Source organism: Mobula birostris, chromosome 14 (genome assembly GCF_030028105.1).
Source record: "Mobula birostris isolate sMobBir1 chromosome 14, sMobBir1.hap1, whole genome shotgun sequence".
Lineage (NCBI taxonomy): Eukaryota > Metazoa > Chordata > Chondrichthyes > Myliobatiformes > Myliobatidae > Mobula > Mobula birostris.
This window is the reverse complement of record NC_092383.1, coordinates 87281143-87308896: the sequence shown is the minus strand read 5'-3', so window position 1 is coordinate 87308896 and position 27754 is coordinate 87281143. Positions and strand designations below refer to the sequence as shown.

General features: G+C 41.6%; 1 protein-coding gene across 1 annotated transcript in view; it reads right to left on the bottom strand.

Moving 5' to 3' along the window:
• LOC140209410 (uncharacterized) overlaps positions 1–27754 on the bottom strand; it is a 183371-nt gene that overhangs the window by 104439 nt on the left and 51178 nt on the right. The window contains 3 exon segments of the mRNA XM_072277655.1: positions 22588–22908; positions 25536–25856; positions 27097–27417. Of these exon segments, the coding sequence (XP_072133756.1) occupies positions 22588–22908; positions 25536–25856; positions 27097–27417 (963 nt within the window).

The window sequence follows — 27754 nt, the reverse complement described above, 5'->3', positions numbered from 1 at the left end:
TCTCCTCCTTCTCAGTGGGGCATTTCAAAGTTCAAAATTCAAATTAAATTTATTATCGAAGTACATATATATCACCAACTACTAACCGAATTATAATTGCAAAAATGCAGTTCATCTTCTCATTTTCCGTGAACATTTATTATCCATTCATGGGTTACAGTAACAGATCAGTACTGAGAAAAGTTACACCTTTTATTTGCAGATTCACACCCTGATGACCAAAGCAAACTGCAATAATTTGCAGCTCACTCATTTTATTCAGCACCCAACTTTTATTTCCATTGCTCGTTCTTCTTTAAGAACTTTGTAGAGTGACTGGAAATTTTCATGCTGTGTCTTTTTCTCACTCCATTTCTGCAAAATGTGTTATGAAAGATCAGTAATCATGCACCTTGCCTTGCCTTGCCTTGTGCCCTTAACTCCTGGTGGAGTCGTCGGGGCGCTGTCACGACAAGCTTTGCACCAGTCTGTTCCATCTGTCGCAGTTGTGTGCCAGAGCCTGGGTCACCGCAAATGTTTTTCCTGTCCATTCTTTAATGTTGTCCATCCATCTTTTCCTCTGTCTACCTCTTGTTCTTTTCCCCTCCACAGTTCCTTGTAGAATGGTCTTTGCAAGGCCACTGGATCTTGTTATGTGGCCGTACCACCTCAGCTTTATTTTCTTCACCGTTGTGAGAAGGTCTTCATGGGGGCTAATGTGGTGCTGGATGGTCTTGCTGACCTGCTCGTTTGTGATATGGTCCAAGTATGAGATGCCCAAGATGTTGCGATAGCATCTCATTTCCAATGCCTGGATCTTCCCCTGTAGCTCTGCTGTGAGGGTCCATGTCTCACATGCGTACAGGAAGATGGAGAATACCAATGCACGCAGGAGTCTGATCTTGTACTTCATGGTGATGTTGCTGTCCCTCCATATTGTCTTGAGTTTGGATAGTGCAGTCATTGTCTGTGTGGTTCTTGCCAAGACTTCTGGTCTTGATCCTTCATCACTGATGATTGCCCCCAGGTATTTGAACTGCTGCACTGTTCAAATCTCTCACGCGTTGGCTCTAAGTGCCATACCCTGGTAAACCGCTTCAGCTGGCGGGCTAAACCACATGAGGGGGTGGTGTTAACATGGCACCACTGGGCAAATGACTTCCATAATGAAGTCACTGGCCGGGACAGTAAGGTTCTCAGGTGAACTATAATGGCCACGTTTTCGTGACCAAGGCGAGCCACCTAGTTGGAGGAAATCGGCTGTGGTCAAACCTGGAGAAGGACGTACTTCGACAGGTTTCAGGTGCCCAAGACAAGCTGCATGATGCACCTTATCAAAGTTGAAAAACTTCATGGCAAATTTATTATCAAAGTATGTCTGTGTCACCATATACTATCCTGAGTTAAATTTCCTTACAGGTATTCACAGCGGAAGAAAGAAATGCAATAGAATCAATGTAAACTACACACAAAGACTGACAAACTACCAATCTGCAAAGGAAGGCAAACATTGCAAGGGCAATCAAAGTTAAAGACATAAGTAAATAAATAAGACCAAGATATGAGTTCTGGAGACCTTTAAAGTGAGGCCGTAGGTTGTGTTCAGTGAGTAGTTGAGTGTTGAGTTGAGTTAAGTTATCCACTCTGATTCTGGAATCGGATTGCTGAACTGTTTCTGAACATGGCCCGTCATTCAGCTCCATGCAGTAACGTAAGAAGGACAAATGCTCTATAGACCAAGAGTTTTGTTTAGACCTGTAGGTCACTACTCCAAAGACCCCTTTCCTTAACGTTGCGTAGACTACACTTGCACAGCTAAAGCAGTGGTTGATCTCTGATCAATGTCTGCTTTTGAGGAGAGAATGCTGTCAAGGTAGGAAAAGTGGTCTATATTTTTAAGGTTCATATCATCTTTTATGGAGAGTTGGATAAATACTGGTTAGGTAGTGGCTAGTATAGGAGCTGTGTCTTTTTTAATATTCAAAACAAGATTCTGGGCCCTTTGTCCCTTGGCAAAGGCATTCAAGATACATTGGAACTCTTCTTCAGAATGTGCTGTGATGGTGTTGTCATCTGCGCACCGAAACTCCATGATAGTGATGGTGCTGACTTTGTTCTTGACCTTGAGCCAGTTGAGGTTGAAAAGTCTGTTGTCCATTCTATACATATTTGGTATTCCCAATGGTAGATCTTGGCCAATGATCTTGGCATTCAGGATGAGGTAATAAATAAGATAAGACACTGGCTTTGCGAGTGAAGACAGAGAAAAGCATTAGAGTGTTGCCTCTCTGACTGGAGGCCGGTGACTAGCGCTGTGCTGCAGGGTTTAGTGCTGGGTCCTTTGTTGTTGTGTGCATCAGATGGAAAAGTGGGCTGAGGAATTGCAGACGGAAGGTAATGCACAGAAGGGACCAGGGCAGGCCTTGTGCAGTGAATGGCAGGGCACTGAGGAGTGTGGAAGCACAAAGGGATCCCGGAATACAGCTTCATAATTCATTGAAAATGGCATCACAGATAGATAGGATCCTAAAGAAAGCTTTTACATATTGGCTTTCATAAATCCAGGAGACTGGATGTTACGTTGAGGTTGTTTAAGATGTTTATGGGGCCTAATTTGGAGTATTGTGTCCAGGTTTGGTCACCTACCTACAGGAAAGATATTAGCAAGTTTGAAAGAGTACAAAAAACAATTACAAGGACATGGCCAGGTCTGGAGGACCAGAATTTTAATGAAATATTGATTAAATGAGGACTATATTCTTTAGAATGTAGAAGATTGAGAGGAGATTTGATAGAGGTATACAAAATTATGAGGGGTATAAATAGGGTAGATGAAAGCAGACTTTTTCCGCTGCAGTCGGGTGGAACTACAAGCAGAGGTCAGGGGTTTAGGGTGAAAAAAATGAAATTTAAGGGGAATATGACGGGAAACATCTTTACTCAGAGGGTCATGAGAGTGTGGAATGAGCTCCCAGCACAAGTAGAGCATGCAAGCTCAATTTCAATGTATAAGAGAAGTTTGGACATTAAGGATATGGAGGTCTATGATCCGGTGCAGTTTGATGGTAATAGGCAGTTTAAGTGAAAGTAAAGGTATTCTCAATGTACATCTATGTCAGCGTATACAACACTGAGATTCATTTTCTTGTGGGCATACTCAATAAATCTATAGAATAATGAAAATAACAGAATCAATATAAGTCTGCCAAACTTGGTAGATCATCCTGAGTGCAGAAGACAGCAAACTGTGCAAATACAAAAAGAAAGAAACAATAATGAATAAATAAATAAATAATAAAAGGCAATAAATATTGAGAATGTGAGATGAAGAGTCCTTGAAAATGGGAGCAATGGTTGTGGAAAATAGCCAAATAATAAAGGTGCTTGCTATTCAATCTACTTATGCCTCCTATCATCGTTAACACCTTTCTCAAGTCACCTCTTATCCTCGAACCTGAGCTCACTCACCCTATCCTCATAAAGCATGTTGTCTATACCAGGCATCATCCTGGTAAATCTGTTCTCAAGCTACTACATCCTTCCTATAATGAGGTGACTAGAACTGAAGACAATACTCCAAGTGTGGACTAACCAGAGTTTTTCGAGTTGAAACATTACCTCAAGACTCTTGAATTCAATCCCCTGACGAATGAAAGCCAACACACAATGTGATTTGTTAGCCATCCTATCGAATTGCATGGCAACTTCCTGTTCCTGTCTGGGCAAAGGTCTTTTTTCGGACCAAGACAGGACAGAGAGGCAAACGAACGATTCTTGGGTAACATCTACTATTGGACTGCCTGAGCCAAATTGTCTTTTACTTTAGCATATCTCCAAAGTAATGCTAGTGATTGAAAGTGGGTGCACCGCCTTCTCTCCACCCTCCCCATCCTCCGCAAGCCACCACCATCAATAACATCACAGCAATTATATTTCATGTGGCAGTAGTGTCAATCAAAACACTGGTATTGAGGACATTGTGCCTTTCGACAGAACTGGATCTTGCAGTAGCATTGAATCTTATTTCTGAATTTTCAGAATGTGAAGTCCTTGTTAATTCTGTGGCAGAAGTTTGACAAGTATATCTACATTCTGTAGAGATAAAGAGATAAAATTCAATTCCAGTTGTTTCCATGTGCAACTTGATGAGATTATAGCTTGCAGAATATTGACAGCGAGTCTGTCAACATTGTGTGTTTGGACTTTCAGAAGGCTTCTGATAAGGTTCTACATGAAAGATTAGTATGTAAAATTAAAGCAGGTAGGTCAGAGGACTGATGTGGATAGAGAACCAGTTGGCAGACAGAATTCAAACAGAAGGAATGGACAGCTCTGCTTTTGACTGGAAGGAAGCTTATAGTGGAAAACTGTTGTATTCAGTGCTATAAACCCAACTAGTCTCATTGTATATTAATAACATTGTCCAGGGGAATTAAATGCAATATAGCAAATTTACAGAGGGCACAAAGCTGGATGGGAATGTGTACTATGAGGAGACTCTTTAGTGTGACTTGGACTGGTTCAGAGAATTCGCAAATGAATGGCAGATGCAGCATACTGCAGACAAATGTGAAACTATCCACTTCAGTGTGATCAATGGAAGATTCTAGAAGAATGAAAAGCGACATCTTTCTCAAAGGACTGGAGAAATGAATTTGGTGAAAGATGTTCCCCATCTAAGGATATGGCGTAAGAGGTTCAAAACTGAGTTGTGGTGAAATTTCTTCACCCGGAGACTGGTGAATGAACCAAATTCTCAACCTCAGAAAACAGTTGAAGTGGAATTATTAAGTATATCCAGGGAGGAGCTGAAGATATTTCTTAAGCATCAGGGATTGAAGGATAGGTGGGAGCTACAGACTGAATATGGAAGATAAGCTCTGATTACATTGAGCGGTGGCCCAGGTTCAAAGGGCCAAACGGTCTCCTCCAGCTTCTACTTTCTCAGTGTAAGTAGAAATGGCTGTTGGGAGGAAAGTCGGCAGAGATTTTATTCTGATGAAGAGCTTGTGATGTAGAATGCTAACCGTTTCTCCTTCTGCGGATGATGCCTGACGTAGTGCGCAGTGGCCACTCTGGTGAATGATATCTGTTATCTGTCAAGTAGGGTGCTGTGCACAATCCTGATTTGATGGAGACAGATGTGAGAGCACGGAGGAACATCTGGAGAAACTTCGGAAATGCCTGCTTCGCTGCCACTGCTGCTGTGTGATCCAGAATCTCCGGAGGAGAAGGCCCCGAGTCCTCGGCTTTGCTTGTTTCTCGGTGGCCGGGGCGGGGTCAAAGCACTCGGCAGAGAATGGTGCTCAGGAAGCTGTGTTGGAGGGGCCATCCCACTGTGTTTTGATCAATTTTAATTCAAGCAACTGCAGTAATGTTGATGGCTCTGGTAGTGGAAGGATTGAAAATGTAGAGCCAGTTCATTAGTGCCTTTTATCTTTGTATACCCAAATGAAGTATTTTCAAACCATCTATACTTAATGCAAAGGAATCTCCAGAAGACACTTGGCACGTGAGAGATTTGCTGGTGACAGATATCGAAGCACAGGAGCAGACATGGGTTTTGTGGGAAAGAATTAAACATTCAAACGCTGAATGAACATCTGAAAATCACTCTTCTTCCACTTTATTAGGTACACCTGTTCACCTGCTCATTAATGCAAATCTCTAATTAGTCATTCATGTAGCAGCAGCACAGTCCATAAAAGCATGCAGACATGGTCAAGAGGTTCAGTTGTTGCTCAGGCCAAACATCAGAATTGGGAGGAAATGTGATCTTAGTGACTTTGACCATTGGATGACAGTTGGTGAAAGATGGGGAGCTTTCAGTATCTCAGAAGCTTTTGATCTCCTGGGATCTTCATGTACAATAGTCTTTAGAGTTTACAGCGAATGGTGTAAAAACAAAAATATCCAGTGAGTAGCAATTCCAAGAGCAAAAATGCCTTGTTAATGAGAGAGAGATGGCCAGACTGGTTCAAACTGACAGAAATATGACTGGAATTCAAATAACCATGTGTTATGACAGTGGTGTGCTGAAGATTATCTGAACACACAACACATCAAACCTTGAAGTGAGTGGGCCACAGCAGCAGAAGACCTGGAGCATGCGCTTTGTGACCACTTCATGTTGTATAGGAGGTACTGAATGAATTGGCCCCTGAGTGTTTAAAGGCAGCATATTTGTGAAATATCCATCACACGTTTGATAGCTTTGAGTAGAAAATAAAATTGTGACTGGGTTCAGTCACCTGACATAGAGAGGGAAACATTTGGCACTGATGTTTATGCAGAGATAGTTAGGGATGGACAGAGTCTGGACAGAAATCTTGTACTCTGTCCTGAGGCTGAGCAGGAGGAGAAGGAGACTGCTGTTCCTTAGACACATCCACAAGTTGGACATTTCTCCATTCAACAAGCTTCACCCTGGGATCAGCACATCGTCGCATCCTGTGACATCTAATGCTCTGACCCTTCCCAGAGGAAACATGGAGGAGATACTTATTTCATTAAAGGCACAAAGTCAATCACTGAAAAACCTACCATTGTATATGTGTAGACATAAATGAACTCTCAGATTGAGTCCTTGTGTTGTAGTTCCACAGCTGTACCATCCTGTATCTCCAAAGCAAAGATCTTCCATAGTAACAGTAAATTTTCTCTGTTCCTGGTTGTCTGTGATTGACACTCTTTCTCTTTGTCTGTGTTGCTATTTGTTTCCACTAAAACTGAACTTGTTTATTCCATCCATGGCACTGATACTTGGTGTGTGAGCATTATGTTTCTTCATAGTGACAATCGATCTTGTTCACTCTTCCCACAGCTCTTTTTAAATCTCTCTCTGCCCAAAATGCACCTGAAACTGAGGGAGGCATTTTCAGATCTGAGGGGATAGGAACACTTCATCCAAGCAAATAACTTTGAACACAATGGTAAAAACACGTCCCGGCCACTTCCAACATGTCGTCCATGACACCACAGCCAATCATTTTGGTCTGAAGTGCTGTCAGTACTGTTACTGTGTCAGCTGTGTCAGTGCTCTCTCCCCTGTGTCAGTACATTGTGGGTTCACTTCCCACTCCAGAGTCCTGAGCAGAAACCCAGGACTGATCTTCCAGTGCAGTACTGAGGGAATGCGGTCTCATTGAATTTTCAATTACCTTAGATCATGTCAGCCTTTGAAATGTACAGAAAGATACCAGCTATTTCACTTATGATGATCCCAGGTGTGTGTGTGTCTCGGATTCCAGGGAACATGAGGGTTGAGGTGGGGCTTGGTAGGACCACTTCAGGCCAATGTCCTGGCTTCCTCCTCACAGACAAGTTTATAAACTGCAGAAAGAAATCCCTGAGGATGTCTGTATCTGTGCCCTCTGTTTCTGATGCAGATTTTATATTTTGTACCTGTCAGGTATTTCTATGTGTAGTTAGAAGGTGGTGCAACAGAAGTAATTTCCATTTTAGTGTCTAGAAACCCAGGTGTGATTTCAATTTCTGTAAGGATACATTGAGTGTTTTAATACAGTTTCTAAATTACTTCTGGAATTAAAAAACACATATCAATCATGAGAATGATTAACTACCAGAGTGTCAAAATCCCACCTGGATCAGAAAGGCCTTTAGAGACAGAAATCTCTCATCCATACCCACCCTGGTTTACCTTTGACTCCAGATCGAGTAACGTTCTTTACTAATTACCCCACTGAAATGGCCCAGGAAAGGTACTGATTTGAAGACAACAACGTCAATTGTCACGCTGATCCCTGCAGAAAAAGATCAGATTCCAGCAATGGTGGACCTGATATTCCGCTTAACAGCTTCCAGGAATTTTCTCCACCTGGACATATTCTCCCCCGACCTGGTTCCACACTATCCCCCTTATCTGCTTCCACCTCTCACTCACCTCCAAACTCCATCCCTTTTCCTCCCATTCCATTTCATTCTTCACCCCTCCTCAACCCCCTACCACCTAGTAGACTCAGTCCCACACCTCCCCCTCTCCTATTTACACTATCTCCCTCTCCATTCACACTTGATGCAGGGTCTCCACCCAAACCATCAACAATTTCCCTCCCCCTGACACATGCCGCTTGGCACACTGATGTCCTTCAGGAGTGTACTCTGAACTCCAGATTTCAACATCTTTAGTGTCTACCCATATTCAGGCACTGTTCTATAAATGGTGTAAGACCCCAAAACCAACACTGATTATGCAAATATCCAGTGCTCTCTGGCACTCACAGACACAACTGCACACCTGCCCCAAGTGTATCCTAACCATATTTTTATACATTTGCAACATGAATTCCTGAATGCTCAATGCTGGCCCAATCCCATAAGCTCTCTTCACCACCTACTTTACCATCTCACTCTGTTCCAAATTTCAGGGAGTTATGGAATTACACTCCAAGATTTGTACATTGTTCTGGATCTGCCTTGGTGAAAATTAAATTAAATCTGTTTTGGGGAACTTGCTACTGAGAAAGGAGCAAAATAAGAAATAGGTGTGATGTAGAAGGGGCTTTTCATGCAAACTCATCATACAGTACTTCACTTCATTCCCTCTCCTCTCTGAAAGCTGTGTCCGCTCTTTGAAGGAACCTCTAAAGCTCACCTCTTCTGAAATCTATTCCATCTGTCAGTGCAATTTCAAGACCTTTGATGGGATTTCACTTTGCTTTGGTTTGATGTGAGGAGAAAACCTCCTGAATGGAATGACTCATCCGCAATGGGTAAACTCGATGTCAGATCTGTTCCTAAACCAAATCAACTCCATGTTGACAGAAAGTGGTGGGTCTGAGTAGAAAGGTCCTGCACGCTCTATTTCTCATAGAATCGTAGGGCACAGTAAATGGACAGATCACACTTGTCCAAAGAGAAGACATTTCTGTCTTAACTATCTCACCCCCATGGTCTCCCTGACCCTTGACCCTGTGAACCTTTGCTCAGCTTCTCAGTTGCTAATTTCCCAACATCCCTGTTCATCCAGTTGGAACTTTCATGTTAGTCAAAGTGTGATCCATCCAGATTCATGCCTGGGGCAGATGAAGTCTGTGGTAAGTTTCAGTACAAGGGATACTGATTCTCACATGCCGCACATACTGGGGAAGTTATACAGAATCAGAAACAGAATCAGTTTTAAATCACCAGCATACTGTAGCAGCCCAAAACGGGAATATTCTATGATTCCCATATGATTCCCATTCTCTGTTCACAGAGTCATCGTTTATCGGTGCCATCTTGAAGTTTATCTAAAAAATGTTAATTGTTCAACCTTGATTTTATCATAAACATGAGAAAATCAGCAGACACTGGAAATCCAAAGTGGCACACAGAAAACGCTGGAGGAAATCAGCAGGTCAGGCAGCATCGATGAAAACAAATAGTTTGTTGACATTTTGGACCAAGACCCTTCTTCAGGACTGAGAAGGAAGGGGGAATATGTCTGAAAAAAAAGATGGCGAGGGGAAGGAGGCTGTCTGGAAGGTGATAGGTGAAACAAGGTCGGTGGGAAAGATCAAGGGCTGGAGAAGGAATCTAAGAGGAGAGTAGAGTGGACATTGGAGAAAGGGAAGGAGGAGGCATCCCAGGGGAAAGTAACAGGCAGGCCCCGAACCTCGACTATCTATGCATTTCCACAGATGCTGCCTGACCTGCTAAGTTGCTCCAGCATTTTTTGCATGTTGTTTTTGATTTCATTGTAGTACAGAGGGTTGAGGTGATCTAAGTTTATATTTTCCTTAATTTTTCTTGCTGACTTTGCACTTGTGTATAAACACTTAATTTCACGTAGTGTATAAACTGATCAATGACAAAATATTTCAGACTATATGGAGAACTTTTGTTACCCTGAGTTTGTTAAATCTGTTTTAGGAGAAAACAGTGCAGTATATTAGCTTTGAATGTATACCTGCTTAAATTCTGTACATTGTGGAGTATGTGCCGTCTCTACTGTGTCACTCCTGCTGTCATCTGCAAATGTTCACTATCAGTGAAGGATGTGGTTACAGCTTCTGCTTTCTTTACTTGTCTTACCAAATAGAATACAGAGAAGTACCAATGAATGCTACGTATTGACAGATTGTTCTGGTCCCTTCCTGCATTGCCCCATCACTTCTTGAAAAACTCATCAACAACCATGGTTCAATATTCTGATGAAAACAAGTGCAGAGATACAAAACATCTTCAGCAAAGCATTATTGTTGCAGCAACTAGATCACTGAATGACAATAACAACTTGGTGTAGAAATGTGAGAAGACCATTTAACCACCGTGTTTAAACCTAATTCCAATCATGTGCACACCTGTTAATGCAACAGTGGATTGTAAAACCTTTTCTATTCTGTTGTTGTGAACTTATCCAATAACTGCAGCTTTGTCAGGTATTGGTCAGACTGCACTTGGAATATAATGAAAAGTTTTGGGCCCCTTATCTTCGAAAGGATGTGCTGTAACTGGAGAGGTTCCATAGGAGGTTAGGAGGTTCCCCTGGAATGAAAGGGTAAATATATGAGGAGTGTTTGATGGCTGTGGGCCTGTCCTCACTGGAATTTAGAAGAATGGCTGGGGTGGGGAGGGGTCTTTTCTCATTGAAACTTTTTGAATTGTGAAGGGCCAAAATCCAAGGTGGACCGTATATGGAGAGGATGTTTCCTATGTTGGGTGACTTGCTGACCAGACGGTGCTGATTCTGTGCAATTCATTGTCACGGACTGCTGTGGAGGCCATCATTGGGTATACTTAAAGTGAAGGCTGATAGCTTTTTGATTAGTAATTGTGTTGTCGGTTATGGGGAGAATAGGGTTGAGGGGGATAATAAATCAGCCATTATAGAATGAGGAACAGACTCAATGGGCTGAATGGACTCAGGTTTAACAGGTCCAGATTCACAAGTGGGACCACTGCATCTGGAATTATCTCCGGCTCACCAACATCCATCAGATAACCCTGAGCTGAAGATGTAATGAGCTCCAAACAGACTCTGGTGTTACTGCTTCACGTCCTCACATTGCAAGTGAAGGATATAATGTAATAATCCTTGTGAATGGGGCATTTCAGAATTCAAAATTCAAATTAAATTTATTATCAAAGTGCATATATGTCACCATATACTACACTGATTATAATGCAGTTCACCTTCTCTCATTTTCAAGACCGTTTATTATACATTCATGGGTCACAGTCACAGATCAGTACTGAGAAAAGTTACACCTTCCATTTGCAGATTCACACCCTGATGACCAATGCAAGCTGCTATAATTTGCATCTCACTCATTTTATTCAGCACCCAACTTTTATTTCCATTGCTCGTTCTTCTTTAAGACTTTTGTACAGTGACTGGAAATGTTCATGTTTGTGTCTCTTTCTCACTCCATTTCTACAAAATCTGTTATGAAAGGTCAGTGATCATGCACCTTATCAAAGTTGAAAAACTTCATGGTAAATGTATTATCAAAGTATGTGTCACCCTGAGATTCATTTTCTTGCAGGCGTTCATAGTAGAACAAAGAAATACAATAGGATCAATCAAAACTACACACAAAGACAGACAAATTACCAATCTGCAAAGGAAAGCAAACAGTGCAAATACACTCCTCTATACCACCCACAACATCGACAATCTTTGTGTCATGTGTAAACATATGAACATACAATGGACTTTTGAATCAAGTACCATTACAGAGGCTTGTTCATATGTCGAAGTGTCCATGAGTCAGATGTTCATAACCTGGGAATGAACTGCATAGTCTTTCATCTAATACATCATTCCTCAGAGCAGATCTGTTTTCTCAACTGACACTCTTCCATTTTTAAATCAGATCTGAGGAGGGTCCCTGACCTGAAACTGGGTTCAATCAAGGATCTGGGCCGGAAATATCGAACTGTTTATTCCTTTCCATAGATGCTGCCTGATCAACTGAGTTCCTCCAGCATTTGTGTGTAGACAATCAGCATATTGGAGGAAGATTGAAAATCTGCCTGAATGCTGTCACAATAACTATTTCTCACTGAGCATTATCAAAACTAAAAGCTGATGATGGACTATAGCAAGAAGTATCCTGATGTTCTTGATCCAGTTCTCATCAGGACAATATCTCCACCCACCATAATGTAATCATGAGAATTTTTGTAAAAATCTAGACTTTTACAAATCTCTTCTCATGAGAAAAGATGTTCTGTGTATCCAACAAGATTGTTAAAAATCTAGATAGCATATTTTTAAGGAGAATGAGAAATATTTAAAAGGGACAACCTCTTCATTAGAAGATTGTACAGTTATTGACCATGCTGTCAGAGAGGGTGGTTGAGGCAGGCACAACAAAAACATTTAAATGACATTTGGACAGCACTCTAGATAGGGAAGGTTTAGTAGAATATGGGCCAAATGCAGGTGAATGGGTCTAACTTAAATCAACATCTCTCTCAGCATGGTGGAGTTGGGATGAAGGGCTTATTTCTGTGCTGTACTGTACTCCACTCTATTGTGTATTCGAGTTCCAGTTACAGGTCAGCATTGAGAAAAGTATTTCCTCTGATTTGCAGATTCACCTCCTGTGACTTGACCTTTGCAATTCACAACAGGGTACAACTCACACATTTTAGTGGTGTGATCAATCGAGTCGAGTAAGGTGTTCTCCAAAGGGGTTGTCTGTGAGTCCTCAGGTGGATGTAGAGGCCAATCTGGGATGCATACCGTATGTTCTGGTGCACGTGGGCAAGACTAAGAGGTTGCTATGGCTAGTTGCTGGGTCTTGTGGTTGTTCGTTCCCTCCTTTTGCAGCTGCAGCTTGTTCTCTGCAGCACCACGGAGGTTACTGTCATATAATGCATCTCCCCCTTGGAACAGATTTCTCCTAGTGCATCTATTGAATGCAATATCTACCCAGTTTTTAGATGTAATCTTGAATTTCTTCAGGCTGATTTCAATATTATCTTTGAAGATGACATTCCTTCAACTGGGAGTAAAGGATCTGTTTGGGGAAATGTGAGTTAGGCATCCAAATAACATGACCTATCTATCTAGTTGATGTTCCTTTATTGTAGTGGAGATGCTGTTCATGTTGGCCTCCTCTGGTACACTGGTGTTAGTGTGTCTGTCCTTCCAGCTGATCCTCAAAATCTGTCATAAGGTTCTTTGGTGATATTGCTCCAGGATTTTCAGCTGTCTACTGTAGGTGGTCCATGATTCAGCTCCATACAGTAATGTAGGAACGTAGAATGCTCTATTGAACAAAAGTTTTGTTTAGACCTGTTGGTCACGTTTTTCAAAGACCTTTTTCCTTAATCTTCAATAGGCTCAGATAGCACGGCTCAGGCACAGGTTGATCTCTGAGTCAATGTCTGCTTTTGTGGAAAGAATGCTGCCAAGTTAGGGAAAGTGATCTATATTTTCAAGGGTGATATCATCAACTTTTATGGAGGGTTGGATAAATGGTGGTGGCTGGTATAGGACCTGTGTGTTTTTTCATATTCAAAACAAGATTCAGGGCCCTATATGCCTTGGCAATTGCATTCAGGATGCATTGGAAGTCTTCTTCAGAGTGTGTTGTGATGGTGTTCTCTTCCGCATACTGAAGCTCCTTGATAGTGATGGTGCTGACATTGTTCTTGGCCTGGAACCGGTTGAGGTTGAAAAGTCTGTTGTCCATTCTATACATGATTGGGATTCACTGTGGTAGATCTTGGCCAGTGATCTTGGCATTCAGGATGAGGTAGTAAATTGAGTGAGACATTGGCTCTGTAGCAGAAGCCTGAGAGTGGTAGTAGATGTTTGCCTCTCTGACTGGAGGCCTGTGACATGTGCTGTGCCACAGGGATTGGTGCTGGGTCCTTTGTTGTTTGTCATCTATATCAATGATTTGGATGATAATATGGCTAACTGCATCAGCAAATTTACAGATGACTCCAAGATTGGGGATGTGGTGGACAGTGAGAGATTTGCATCAGCTGGATAAATGGGTTGAAAAATGGCCGATGGAATTTAGTACAGGCAAGTGGGAGGTTTTGCACTTCAGAAGGACCAACCAGGGTAGGTCCTACACAGTGAACGGTAGGGCACTAGGGAGTTATGGTGGAACCAAAGAATCTGGGAATACAGGACAATAATTCATTGAAGGTGGCTTCAAAGGTTGCTGGGGTCATAAGAAAGCTTTTGGCACATTGGCCTTCATGAACCAAAAAAGAAACAAACTATGGAGTACAGGAGATGGGATGTTATGCTGAATTTGTATCAGACATTGATAAGGCATAATCTGGATTATTGTGTGCATCTTTGGTCACCTACCTCCAGGAAAGATATAAATAAATTTGAAAGAGTACGATGAAAATTGACACGGATGTTGGCAGCTCTGGAGATCCTGAGCTATATGGAAAAATTGAATAGGTTCAGACTTTATTCCTTGGAATGGAGAAGACTGAGAAGAAATTTGATAGAGGTATACAGAGTTATGAGGGGTAAAGTGATGTAATATGCAAACAGGCTATTTCCACTGAGGTTGGGTGGGACTACAACTAGAGGCCATAGAATATGGGTTAAAGGTGAAAAGTTTGAGATGAAAAAGAGGGAAAACCTGTTCAGCCAGAAGGTCATGAAAGTGTGGAATGAACTGCAGCGCAAGTGGTGCATGTAAGATCAATTTCGACATTTAAGAGAAGTTTTGATAGGTACATGGATGGAAGGAATATGGAGGGCTATGTTGCCAGTGCAAGTAGTTGGGAGTAGGCAACTTAAATGTCTTAGCATAGACTAGATGGGCCGAAGGGACTTTTCTATGACTCGTTGACATGGTGGAGGGGTCAGCCAACAATCTGTCCAATCATGGCCTGTGTGATATATACACATGAAGGCAATCCCGAGGTCAGACAATGACATAGACAATGAGATACCACTGTTAGATCAGGTATGCTGCCAAGATGCCTTGAATTTGTTTTTCTGGTGGAAGAGAGAGTTTGTGATGATAAGACTGTGCTCAGGACATGTGGTGAGAAGTCGTCCATTTAATTTTATTCAGGACCCGGCATTACTTTCCATTGATCAGTGTCCTTTAGACCTTTGTACAGTGTCGATAATTGTGCTGAATGTGAATAAGATTGTGGTTTTTCTCTGTGTAATAATATTCCTGAATATATGAGGAAAATGTGTGCCTGTTTGAAATTAAATCTGCAGATGATGGAAATACTCAACAGGTCAGCCAGCAACTACAAGGAGAATAACAAAGCTAATATTTCAGGTCAATATTTTTCAATAAAATCATTCTGATGGGATGTCATGATCTGAAGATTATTTGATTCCCTATCCAAATAGTTTCCAACCACTGACACTTTAAGGAAAATCTAGTACCCTGAATTCATGAGTGAAATCATGTTCTAAAGTTCCACAAAGCGGGATAAATAATGAATACTTAATCTTAGTGCAAAACTTCCGCACGGTTGGTGAAATCTGGGATCCTTCTCTCTTTCTCTTGGACCAGGCGGTGAGGATCTGATTGATCAGATCTCTATAAAAGAAAAAGTGAAATTATCAGATTGATTGACACAGGGAACCATGCAATACTGTATGATTCTATGTGCCTGTGATTTTGCACTCATTGCACTGTTGCAAACACATGCTTGTGCATCGGGCAGTAAAGTGCACATTGACTTTGATTTACATTTCATGTGGGCACCTTGCAACAGAATTCTGTCTGAAACACAGTGTCCAATATATTTTCCTGTCGAGTACAGGACTTCATTCTACACATGGACAGAGCGTGAAAGCCTCCTTACAGTATATCATCTTCATGCAACTTTGTTTTGACAAAAGGTTATGCGTTCATATGTGAATGTTTTTTTCCCTTTAAATGATCAGTATATTTGAATTAAATTGGAGTGAATGAGAATGAGAGGTATTGCACCTTGATGGAGGTGTACTAGATGATAAGAGGCGTAAATCTAGTGCATAGCCAGAGCCATTTTCCAAGGGCAGAAGTGTCTCATACGAGGGGGCATAATTTTAAGTTGATTGGAGGAACACATTGGGGAGACGTCGGAGGTAAGATTTTACGCAGAGGTTGTGGGTGCATGGAACGTCCTATCAGGTGTGGTGGTAGAGTCAGATACATTTGCAGCATTTAAGGAACTCTCAAAAAGATGCATGGATCACAGAGAAGTTGAAGGCTATATAAGAAGAAAAGGTTAGAGTAAGTTAAGAGGCCAGAACAACATCATAGACCAAATTCCATGTATTGTGCTGTAATGCTCTATGTTCTATGTTGTAATTCATGAAAACCATTCGGGAGCATCTACTGACCTAGACTTACCTTTTTATCTCTCGTGAACCACGTGACAGCGATAGTGCAGATCGCCAGCAGAGCAAAGAACAGCCAGCGTCCCACTTTCCATATCATGTAACTGAACAAAGGGGAAGAGATACAGAATCAGTGGGAGAAGAGGAAACACCTTTGTATTTCAAATATTTACCTCCTGGTTCCTCTGTGAAATTAGTGAAGTCGAGCAATAAAAGCAGCAAGGCCAGGGAAGTTCAGCTGGGAGATTAATCTCACGCTGGACTGAGGGAGGGAAGATAATTTATGATCATCATTTGGAGATACAATTGTGGAAACACATACTGTATGCTGCAACAATAGATAATGTAGATAGATTTAGAAATGGCAAGGATCGAAATAATGAGGTTGGGTAACGATGAGCCTGGGGTTAATGTAATGTCATTGCATGGTACAATGATTTATAACAGTTAGCTATACCATTGTGGTTTAGTTCCTGCCACTATTTGTAAAGAGTTTGTACATTCTCTCTGAGACTGCATGAGGTTCCTCCGGGTGCTCCGGTTTCCTCCCATATTTTCAAGACAGATGGTTGACGGTTAGTCGCTTGAGGGCATGCTATGTTGGCTCTGGAAGAATAGAAACACTAACAGACTGCCCAGCACAATCTTTGCTGGTTGCATTTGATGCAAAGTGATGCATTTGTCAGGAAATGTAGATGAAGCTTGACCAAAATCAATCAGCAGAGACAATTTTGCAGTAAACGCTACTCTACTAATAGACTGCAAAATAAAAAGTCATGAGGTGCCATAAAACATGAAAGAGCAGAAAGTAAACACAACAAGCAAGCGAGGGATTGAAGGCTAGGAACAATTTGTTGAGGCCATCTGGTTTGATGAGTGAACAAGGACTGTGGATGAGAACTGGGTTAAATAGGCTGCAGGTAATGAGCCTAGAATGAGTGGCAGGTGAATTCTATTAGTCAGGTGAAGATTGGGAGTTTCCTGCATGTGCAGGCCTGACAGCATTTCAATGTATGTTTCAATGTACATGTGACAAATATAGACAAACTTGCCAAAAGAGGACACAGCTCTTTGGAAGTTCGACAACGAATCCTTGCAGACAGATTTTGTATGAAAGCTGATAAGTGATCCATAACTTATTGAAGAAGGGAGTTGGGGAATGAAATACACAGACAAATAAGGATAATCAAAAAAAATCATAAAAGTAATCCGGGCATCTCAAAAAATCTCAGTATTCCTTGGGCACCATGCAGCATAGTGGTTACCACGATGCTATTACAGCTTGAGGTGTCAAAGGTCAATTCTGATGTCTTTTGTGAGGGATCTCTATGTCCTCCCTGTGGAATGCATGGGTTTTCCCTCAGTGCTCCGGTTTCCGCCCAGAGTCCAGGGATGTATCAGTCAGTTCGTTAATTGGTCTTTGTAAATCATCCTGTGATTAGGCTTAGGTTAAATTGGGGGTCACTGGGTGGTGCGGTTCAAAGGGCTGGAAGGACCTATACCACACTGTATCTCAGTAAATAGAATAAAGAAATAAATACAGTGGTAGGTCTGGAGATGGGGGAAGCAAGATCAATAATGTATAAGGGGCTCACTCGTAACACAATGGCTAAAGAGACCATGAAGGGAATTTGCAAATTTGAGCATTTAGAGCAAGGGTTCCAACCTTTTTTATGTCAGGATTAATACCATTAAGCACTGGGGTCATGGACCCCAAGTTGTGAACCCCTGATTTAGAGGATAAATAACCCAGAACATGTAGGGAAGTTAAGATGAAGTGAGCAACATAAAATGCATTTTATGATGATAATAGAGAAGGAAACAAATAAGAAGAAAATCAAATATGTAAGGGAAAAGCACATAGAATAGTACAGCGAAGTACAGGCTCTTCAGCCAAACATGTTTTATCAGCTCTTTAACCTATTCCAATATTAATCTAACCCTTCCCTCCCACGTAGCCCTTCATATTTCTTTCTTCATGTGCCTATCTTAAATCTTCCAGACGCACTTGTTTCTACCAGTACCCCAGCAGCACATTTCAAGCACTTGCCACTCTCTCTGTGTAAAAGACCTTCCTCTGATAACCCATTATACTTTCCCCCAGACCTAACAGTATGTCCACTTATATTAAAGCTCAAAGTTCAATGTAAACACATACCTCACGCTATACAACATTGAGATTCATTTTTCTCGTGGGCAAAATCAATAAATCTATAGAATAATAACCATAACAGAATCAATAAAAGACCACCAAACTTTGGTGTTCCACCAGGGTGCAGAACACAGCAAACTGTGCAAACACATAAAGAAAGAAATAATAATAAATATATTAGCAATAACAATCAAGAACATGAGATGATGAATCCTTGAAAGTGGGAACATTGCTTGCAGAAAAAACTCAAGTATCAATACTATTCAATTTACTAATGCCTCCTATCATCTTATACACCTCTATCAAGTCACCTCTTAACCTCCTTATGTCCAAAGATAAAATCCCTAGCTCACTCATCCCATCCTCATAAAACATGTTGTCTATACTAGGCAGCATCCTGGTAAATCTCTTCTAAAGCTTTTCCATCTTTCCTATATGGAATGATTCGAACTGAAGACAATCTTCAAGTGTGGACGAACCAGAGTTTTATAGAGCTGCAACATTACCTCAAGCCTCTTAAATTAAATTATCTGACTAATGAAAGCCAACACACAATGTTCTTTGTTAACCACCCTATCAACTTGCATGGCAACATTCTGTTTATGTCTGGGAGCAAAGGTCTTTAGGCATACCAAGACAAGATAGGGAGGCAAACGAAAGATTCTAGTGTGACATCTACTATTGGACTGCCTGAGCCAAATTGTCTTTTTACTTTAACATATCTCCAAGGTAACCCCATTTTAATGCTGTGTAGTCCAGAGCAATAATACTGACCTCACCCATGCCCACTCCCCAGGAACATCTTTTCTGCAGATGCAGTGACCAGCATTTTTACCTTAACCGACCATGAAATTTGCCATCAGGGTCACATCAGAGTTGGTCATGGCAAGGCAAAGCAGCATTGCTGGAATTTGACAAATACAATTGACATCAAGCCGTATATCCTCTGAGGGGTGGCAAAGGGAGTAATCTGCTCTTATTTCTCAACAAGCAAAGCAGCCTGATACAAATCCAGCACTCTCTCCATTTTGATAAGTGAGATTCTAAAATAACACTTTCAACTTTCATGTTTAAATCAACACAAAATATTTACCTTGGAGCCTCAGGATTGAAATGTGTGAGAAAGAGCCGTGTATAGGCCTCTCCCATTATTTCAGTATGTTTGAAGTCAATACTCTCACAGGTACAATGCCAGCAAAGAAAGGTGGGTGTACCACCCACCTCCTGCCCCTCCCATTCCCCACCCTCCGCAAGCAATCACCACCAATAACATCACATATCTTGCATGGCAGTAGTGTCAATCAAAACATTGACAAATGAGAACATTGTACCTTTTGGCAGAAATGGATTGTATGTTTTTTCTTCGAGTATCATTGAAATTCATTTCTGAAGTTTCAGATTGTGAAGTCCTCGTTGAATCTGTTACAGAAGTTTCAGAAATGTATCCAGATTCTGTAGAAGTTTCAGAAATGTATCCAGATTCTGTAGAGATAAGTCATAGTCATAGTCATAGTCAAAGTCATACTTTATTGATCCCAGGGGAAATTGGTTTTCGTTACAGTTGCACCATAAGTAATTAAATAGTAATAAAACCATAAATAATTAAATAGTAATATGTAAATTATGCCAGGAAATAAGTCCAGGACCAGCCTATTGGCTCAGGGTGTCTGACCCTCCAAGGGAGGAGTTGTAGAGTTTGATGGCCACAGGCAGGAATGACTTCCTATGAGGCTCTGTGTTGCATCTCAGTGGAATGAGTTTCTGGCTGAATGTACTCCTGTGCCCAACCAGTATATTATGTAGTGGACGGGAGACATTGTCCAAGATGACATGCAGCTTGGACAGCCTCCTCTTTTCAGACACCACCGTCAGAGAGTCCAGTTCCATCCCCACAACATCACTGGCCTTACGAATGAGTTTGTTGATTCTGTTGGTGTCTGCTACCCTCAGCCTGCTGCCCCAGCACACAACAGCAAACATGATCGCACTGGCGATAAAATCCAGTTTCAACAGCTTCCCTGTGCAAGTAGATGAGAAGATAGCTTGCAGAATAATGACAGCAGGTTGTGTGTTTGGATTTCCAGAAAGCATTTGATAAGGTCCTACACATGTCAGATTAAAACAGGTGGATTAGAGGACTAATATGGATAGAGAACCAGTTGGCAGACAGAATTCAAACAGCAGGAATGAAGAGCTCTGCTTTTGACTGGCAGTGAGTTTTTAGAGGGAAACTGTTGCATTCAGTGTTAGAAACCCAACTCATCTCATTGTATATTAATAACATAGTCCAGAGGAATTAAATGCAATATATCAAGTTTGCAGAGGGCACAAAGCCGGGTGACAATGTGTACTATGAGGAGTTTCTTAAGCATGATTTGGACTGGTTCAGAGAATTAGCAAATGAATGGCAGATGCATCATTCTGTAGACAAATGTGAAGTGATCCACTTCAGTGTGAGCAGTCTTAGTTCAAAGATTTCTGCTTAATTTAGAGTAAAAAAACATACAAATATTCATCAATCTACAAACGTAAATAAAGAGCTGAGAAATGATGCTAAAGGGAAATCAATGCTAAAGGATGTAATGCAAAGGAATAAAAAGAAATGAAACATAGTGCTTCTGAAAAATCCATCACTTTTATAGATGAGATAAAGAAAATTTCTTAGATAGTGATTAATTAATTGATAATTAAAACAATTACCATGTGGGTAATGTGCTAAATCTTAGCCAATGAAAAATGACAAAAGTGATTAACTATTTGTTTAGTTGCTATACCTCTTTCTGCCAGTGAGATTGCCAGTATTTGCTCTGATGGTCAGATATCTGTCACATGCTTGGAGGGTTTTGGGAGAAAGTGTTTGATTTCTGGGACCTGCTACAGCAAAGGAGTACCTTGGTGCTGCTGTTTGCATGGAGGCAGTGGGCGAAGCCCAGAAGTCTCAGGAAGGTGGATGTTCACACAAAGGAGCTGGAGGAACTCAGCAGGTCAGGCAACATCTCTGGAGGAAAATGCACGTGTGATGTTTCTGACTGAGATGCTTCACCAGGACTGGAAAGAATGAGGGGAGAGGATTGAATAAAAGGGTGGGGAGAGGAGGAGGAGCATAAGCTGACAGCTGATAGGTGAATCTAGGTGAGAGGAGGAAGGCAGGAAGGTGGGATGGGGCAAAAAAGAGTATGATAAATTGGGAGGTGATAGGCGGAAGAGGCAAAGGGTTAAAGAAGGAGGAATCTATTTGGAGAGGACAGTAGACTATGGAATAGAATAAGTAGGTGGGGCACCAGAGGGAGAAAGTGTGGGCACAAGGGCAGTGGAGGGGAATGACAAGGAGTAAAAGGGCAAGATGGATAAAGGAAAACAAAAGGATTCTGATGGGACAAGATCTCATCAGATTTCACTTAATCTGATTCCTGCCGGTAATGGGTGGATGAAGAGGCTGGATGTTTCAGAGTGGATGGTCAGTGGGTTCTGGGGGTGGGGGCTCAGAACACATTTATGGGGATACAGGTGGGGGGGTGGGGGTTAGGAGGGACTGATTGATCCCTGAGATAGGCCAGGGATTGGACTGGCCTGCTTTGGAAGAACTGAATGCAGTCTGTTGAGCTCTGGGAAATGATTCCCTTTTTATGGTTTTCCGGTACTTAGCCCATGAGCAACAGGATTCTCACTGCTCTGTTATGGCTGGATTATTAGTTTTACTCTGAATGCAAACCTCTGATAGGGTGACATTCCATATGCTTCTGAGGCAGGAAAATTGTGCTGAGCCTCCCAATAGAAGTCGGTGTCTATCAGTGGGTCAGACCTCACACTGGGTGATTCCCTGATTCCTGTTCACTCCTCACAAGACTCTGCACTGCAGTGGTCCCTCGGGATGTGGGAGTTGTCGTAACCCTTCACAGTGAAGACACAGAGCAGATATTTATGTGGGGGCAGAAAGTAAATCCGTGGTAAATGTACCAACAGATTCCTGTAGATATAGGCGGAACATTGGACAGTGACCATGAATTGGGTGAGATCAACATGAATTGGGTTTCCTGACTCCTGACAGCTCATCGTAAGGCTCTGCCCTGTTGCTGAGCCTCAGGATATCAATGCTACCCTGAACATTCCCAGAGAAAACTTGGATCAGACATTTCAGAGGAGACATAAAATCAGTCACTGCGCAACATACCGTCAGACACTTGCAGATGTATGTTAAACATTGGATCATAACCTGATGTTGTAATTGCACAGCTGTACCATCCTGTATCTTCAGAGCGAAGATCCACCATTGTAACAGTAAATATCCTCCGTTCCGGGTTATCTGTGATTGATACTCGTCCACGCTGTCCGTGATGCCCATTTGTTTCCACTAAAACTGAACAATGACGACTCCATCCATGGCACCAATACTTTGTATGTGAGCGGTACTTTGCTTCATAGTGACAATGGATTGTGATCGCTCTTCCCACAACTCCTGTTACATTTTTCTCTGCCCACAATGCACCTGAAACTGAAGAGAACATGTTTCCGTAAATCAGAATCAGGTGTAATATCAACAGCACATGTTGTGAAATTTGTTAATTTGTGGCAGTACTACAATGCAATACAGGATAATATAGAACCAAAAACTGTCCATTGCAGTATTTATACACGAGGGCTGATTGATAATTTCATGGCCTGAGGTAGAAGGAGATGAGTTATTAACTTCAAACTTTCCACGTTATCAGTCAAAGAGTTGAACTGCACGTGCATCTAATGAGAGCGTCTTGGACCTCCAGGTGGTCCACAGCAGGGGTGATTGATAAGTTTGTGGCCTAAGGTAGAAGGAGATGAGTTATACAGCTCTCGTTACATGCAAGTGCAGTTCAACTCTTTGAGTGATAATACAGAAGGTTTGAAGTTAATAACTCATCTCCTTCTACCCTAGGCCACAAACGTATCAATCACCCCTGCTGTGGGCCACTTTCTGGAGGTCCAAGACACCGACTTCTATAAAGAAGGGATCCTATGCTCCACAACTGCTGGACTAAGTGTGTAAATGTAGGAGGAGACGATGTTGAAAAATAAATGTGCTAGGTTTTCTAAAATTGACTCCTTCTACCTCGGGCCACAAACTTATCAATCACTCCTCGTGTGTGTGTGTGTGTGTGTGTGTGTGTGTGTGTGTGTGTGTATATATATAATAGATTAAATATGCAGTGAAAAAACAGAAACAAAAATATGTGACAAAGTGTTCATGGGTTCACTGTCAGTTCAGAAATCGGATGGCAGAGGGGATGTAGACCCTCGGGATATCGGAACTGTCCTGACCCTTCGCAGTGAAGACACAGAAGGTATTTTAGTGGGGAACAGAAAGTAAAGCCCTGATAAATGTACCATCAGATTCTTGAAGATACAGGCGGAACATTGGACCATGACCATGAATTGGGTGAGATCAACATAAGTTGGGTTTCTTGACTGCTGTGTATTCCTAGTAGGACTCTGCACTACTGCGGCGCCTCGGGGATATCAATGATACACTGTCCGTTCCTAGACAAAACTTGGATCAGACATTTCAATAGAGACATAAAGTCAATCACTGCGTTACATACCGTCAGACACTTGCAGATGTATGTTAACCATTGGGTCATAACCTGATGTTGTAATTGCACAGCTGTACCATCCTGTATCTTCAGAGCGAAGATCCACCATTGTAACAGTAAATATCCTCCGTTCCGGGTTATCTGTGATTGATACTCGTCCACGCTGTCCGTGATGCCCATTTGTTTCCACTAAAACTGAACAATGACGACTCCATCCATGGCACCAATACTTTGTGTGTGAGCTGTACTTTGCTTCATAGTGACAATCGATTGTGATCGCTCTTCCCACAACTCCTGTTACATTTTTCTCTGCCCACAATGCACCTGAAACTGAGGAGAACATGTTTCCGTAAATCAGAATCAGGTGTAATATCAACAGCACATGTTGTGAAATTTGTTAATTTGTGGCAGTACTACAATGCAATACAGGATAATATCGAACAAAAAACTGTCCATTGCATTAATAATATACGAGAGATGATTGATAAGTTTGTGGCCTAAGGTAGAAGGAGTCAGTTTTAGAAAACCTAGTACATTTATTTTTCAACATAGTCCCTTTCTACATGTACACACTTAGTCCAGCAGTTGTGGAGCATACGCATCCCTTCTTTGTAGGAGTGGTTCACACCAATGGTGATTGATAAGTTTGTGGCCTGAGGTAGAAGGAGATGAGTTATTAACTTCAAACATTCTGCATTATCACTCAAAGAGTTGCACTGCACGTGCATGTAACTAGAGTGTCTTGGACCTCCAGGTGGTCCACAGCAGGGGTGATTGATAAATTCGTGGCCTAAGGTAGAAGGAGATGAGTTATACAGCTCTCGTTACATGCATGTGAAGTTCAACTCTTTGAGTGAAAATGCAGAAGGTTTGAAGTTAATAACTCATCTCCTACCTTAGGCCACAAACGTATCAATCACCCCTGCTGTGGGCCACTTTCTGGAGGTCCAAGACGCCAACTTCTACAAAGAAGGGATCCGTATGCTCCATGACCGCTGGACTAAGTGTGTTAATGTAGAAGGGAACTATGTTGCAAAATAAATGTGCTAAGTTTTCTACAATTGGGTCCTTCTACCTTAGGCCACAAACTTATCAATCAACCCTTGTGTGTGTATATATATATATGTATATATATATATTAAGTAGTTAGATTAAATATGCAGTGAAAAAACAGAAACAAAAATATGTGACAAAGTGTTCATGGGTTCACTGTCAGTTCAGAAATCGGATGGCAGAGGGGATGTAGACCCTCGGGATATCGGAACTGTCCTGACCCTTCGCAATGAAGACACAGAAGGTATTTTAGTGGAGAACAGAAAGTAAAGCCCTGATAAATGTACCATCAGATTCTTGAAGATACAGGTGGAACATTGGACCATGACCATGAATTGGGTGAGATCAACATGAGTTGGGTTTCTTGACTGCTGTGTATTCCTAGTAGGACTCTACACTACTGCAGAGCCTCGGGGATATCAATGATACCCTGGCCGTTCCTAGAGAAAACTTGGATCAGACATTTCAATAGAGACATAAAGTCAATCACTGCGTTACATACCGTCAGACACTTGCAGATGTATGTTAACCATTGGGTCATAACCTGATGTTGTAATTGCACAGCTGTACCATCCTGTATCTTCAGAGCGAAGATCCTTCATTGTAACGGTAAATATCCTCCGTTCCGGGTTATCTGTGATTGATACTCGTCCACGCTGTCCGTGATGCCCATTTGTTTCCACTAAAACTGAACAATGACGACTCCATCCATGGCACCAATACTTTGTGTGTGAGCTGTACTTTGCTTCATAGTGACAATCGATTGTGATCGCTCTTCCCACAACTCCTGTTACATTTTTCTCTGCCCACAATGCACCTGAAACTGAGGAGAACATGTTTCCGTAAATCAGAATCAGGTGTAATATCAACAGCACATGTTGTGAAATTTGTTAACTTTGTGGCAGTACTACAATGCAATACAGGATAATACAGAACAAAAAACTATCCATTGCATTAATAATATACGAGGGATAATTGATAAGTTTGTGGCCTAAGGTAGAAGGAGTCAGTTTTAGAAAACCTAGTACATTTATTTTTCAACATAGTCCCCTTCTACATGTACACACTTAGTCCAGCAGTCGTGGAGCATACGCATCCCTTCTTTGTAGAAGTGGTTCACACCAGTGGTGATTGATAAGTTTGTGGCCTGAGGTAGAAGGAGATGAGTTACTAACTTCAAACATTCTGCATTATCAGTCAAAGAGTTGAACTGCACGTGCATGTAACGAGAATGTCTTGGACCTCCAGGTGGTCCACAGCAGGGGTGATTGATAAGTTCGTGGCCTAAGGTAGAAGGAGATGAGTTATACAGCTCTCGTTACATGCACGTGCAGTTCAACTCTTTGAGTGAAAATGCAGAAGGTTTGAAGTTAATAACTCATCTCCTACCTTAGGCCACAAACGTATCAATCACCCCTGCTGTGGGCCACTTTCTGGAGGTCCAAGATGCCAACTTCTACAAAGAAGGGATCCGTATGCTCCACGACCGCTGGACTAAGTGTGTAAATGTAGGAGGGAACTATGTTGCAAAATAAATGTGCTAAGTTTTCTACAATTGGGTCCTTCTACCTTAGGCCACAAACTTATCAATCAACCCTTGTGTGTATATATATATATATATATATATATATATGTATATATATATATTAAGTAGTTAGATTAAATATGCAGTGAAAAAACAGAAACAAAAATATGTGACAAAGTGTTCATGGGTTCACTGTCAGTTCAGAAATCGGATGGCAGAGGGGATGTAGACCCTCGGGATATCGGAACTGTCCTGACCCTTCGCAGTGAAGACAAAGAAGATATTTTAGTGGGGAACAGAAAGTAAAGCCCTGATAAATGTACCATCAGATTCTTGAAGATACAGGCGGAACATTGGACCATGACCATGAATTGGGTGAGATCAACATGAATTGGGTTTCTTGACTGCTGTGTATTCCTAGTAGGACTCTACACTACTGCGGAGCCTCGGGGATATCAATGATACCATGGCCGTTCCTAGAGAAAACTTGGATCAGACATTTCAATAGAGACATAAAGTCCATCACTGCGTTACATACCGTCAGACACTTGCAGATGTATGTTAACCATTGGGTCATAACCTGATGTTGTAATTGCACAGCTGTACCATCCTGTATCTTCAGAGCGAAGATCCTTCATTGTAACAGTAAATATCCTCCGTTCCGGGTTATCTGTGATTGATACTCGTCCACGCTGTCCGTGATGCTCATTTGTTTCCACTAAAACTGAACAATGACGACTCCATCCATGGCACCAATACTTTGTGTGTGAGCTGTACTTTGCTTCATAGTGACAATCGATTGTGATTGTTCTTCCCACAACTCCTGTTACATTTTTCTCTGCCCACAATGCACCTGAAACTGAAGAGAACATGTTTCCGTAAATCAGAATCAGGTGTAATATCAACAGCACATGTTGTGAAATTTGTTAATTTGTGGCAGTACTACAATGCAATACAGGATAATATCGAACAAAAAAAAACTGTCCATTGCAGTATTTATATATATTGAATAGTTAGATTAAATATGCAGTGAAAAAACAGAATTAAAAATAAGTGACAAGGTGTTCTTGGGTTCAATGTCCATTCAGAAATTGGATGCAGAGGGGACGAAGCTGTTTCTGAAATTCTGAATGCATGCTTTCAGGCTTCTGTACCTCCTTCCTGAAGGTAACAATGACAAGAAGGCATGTCCTGGG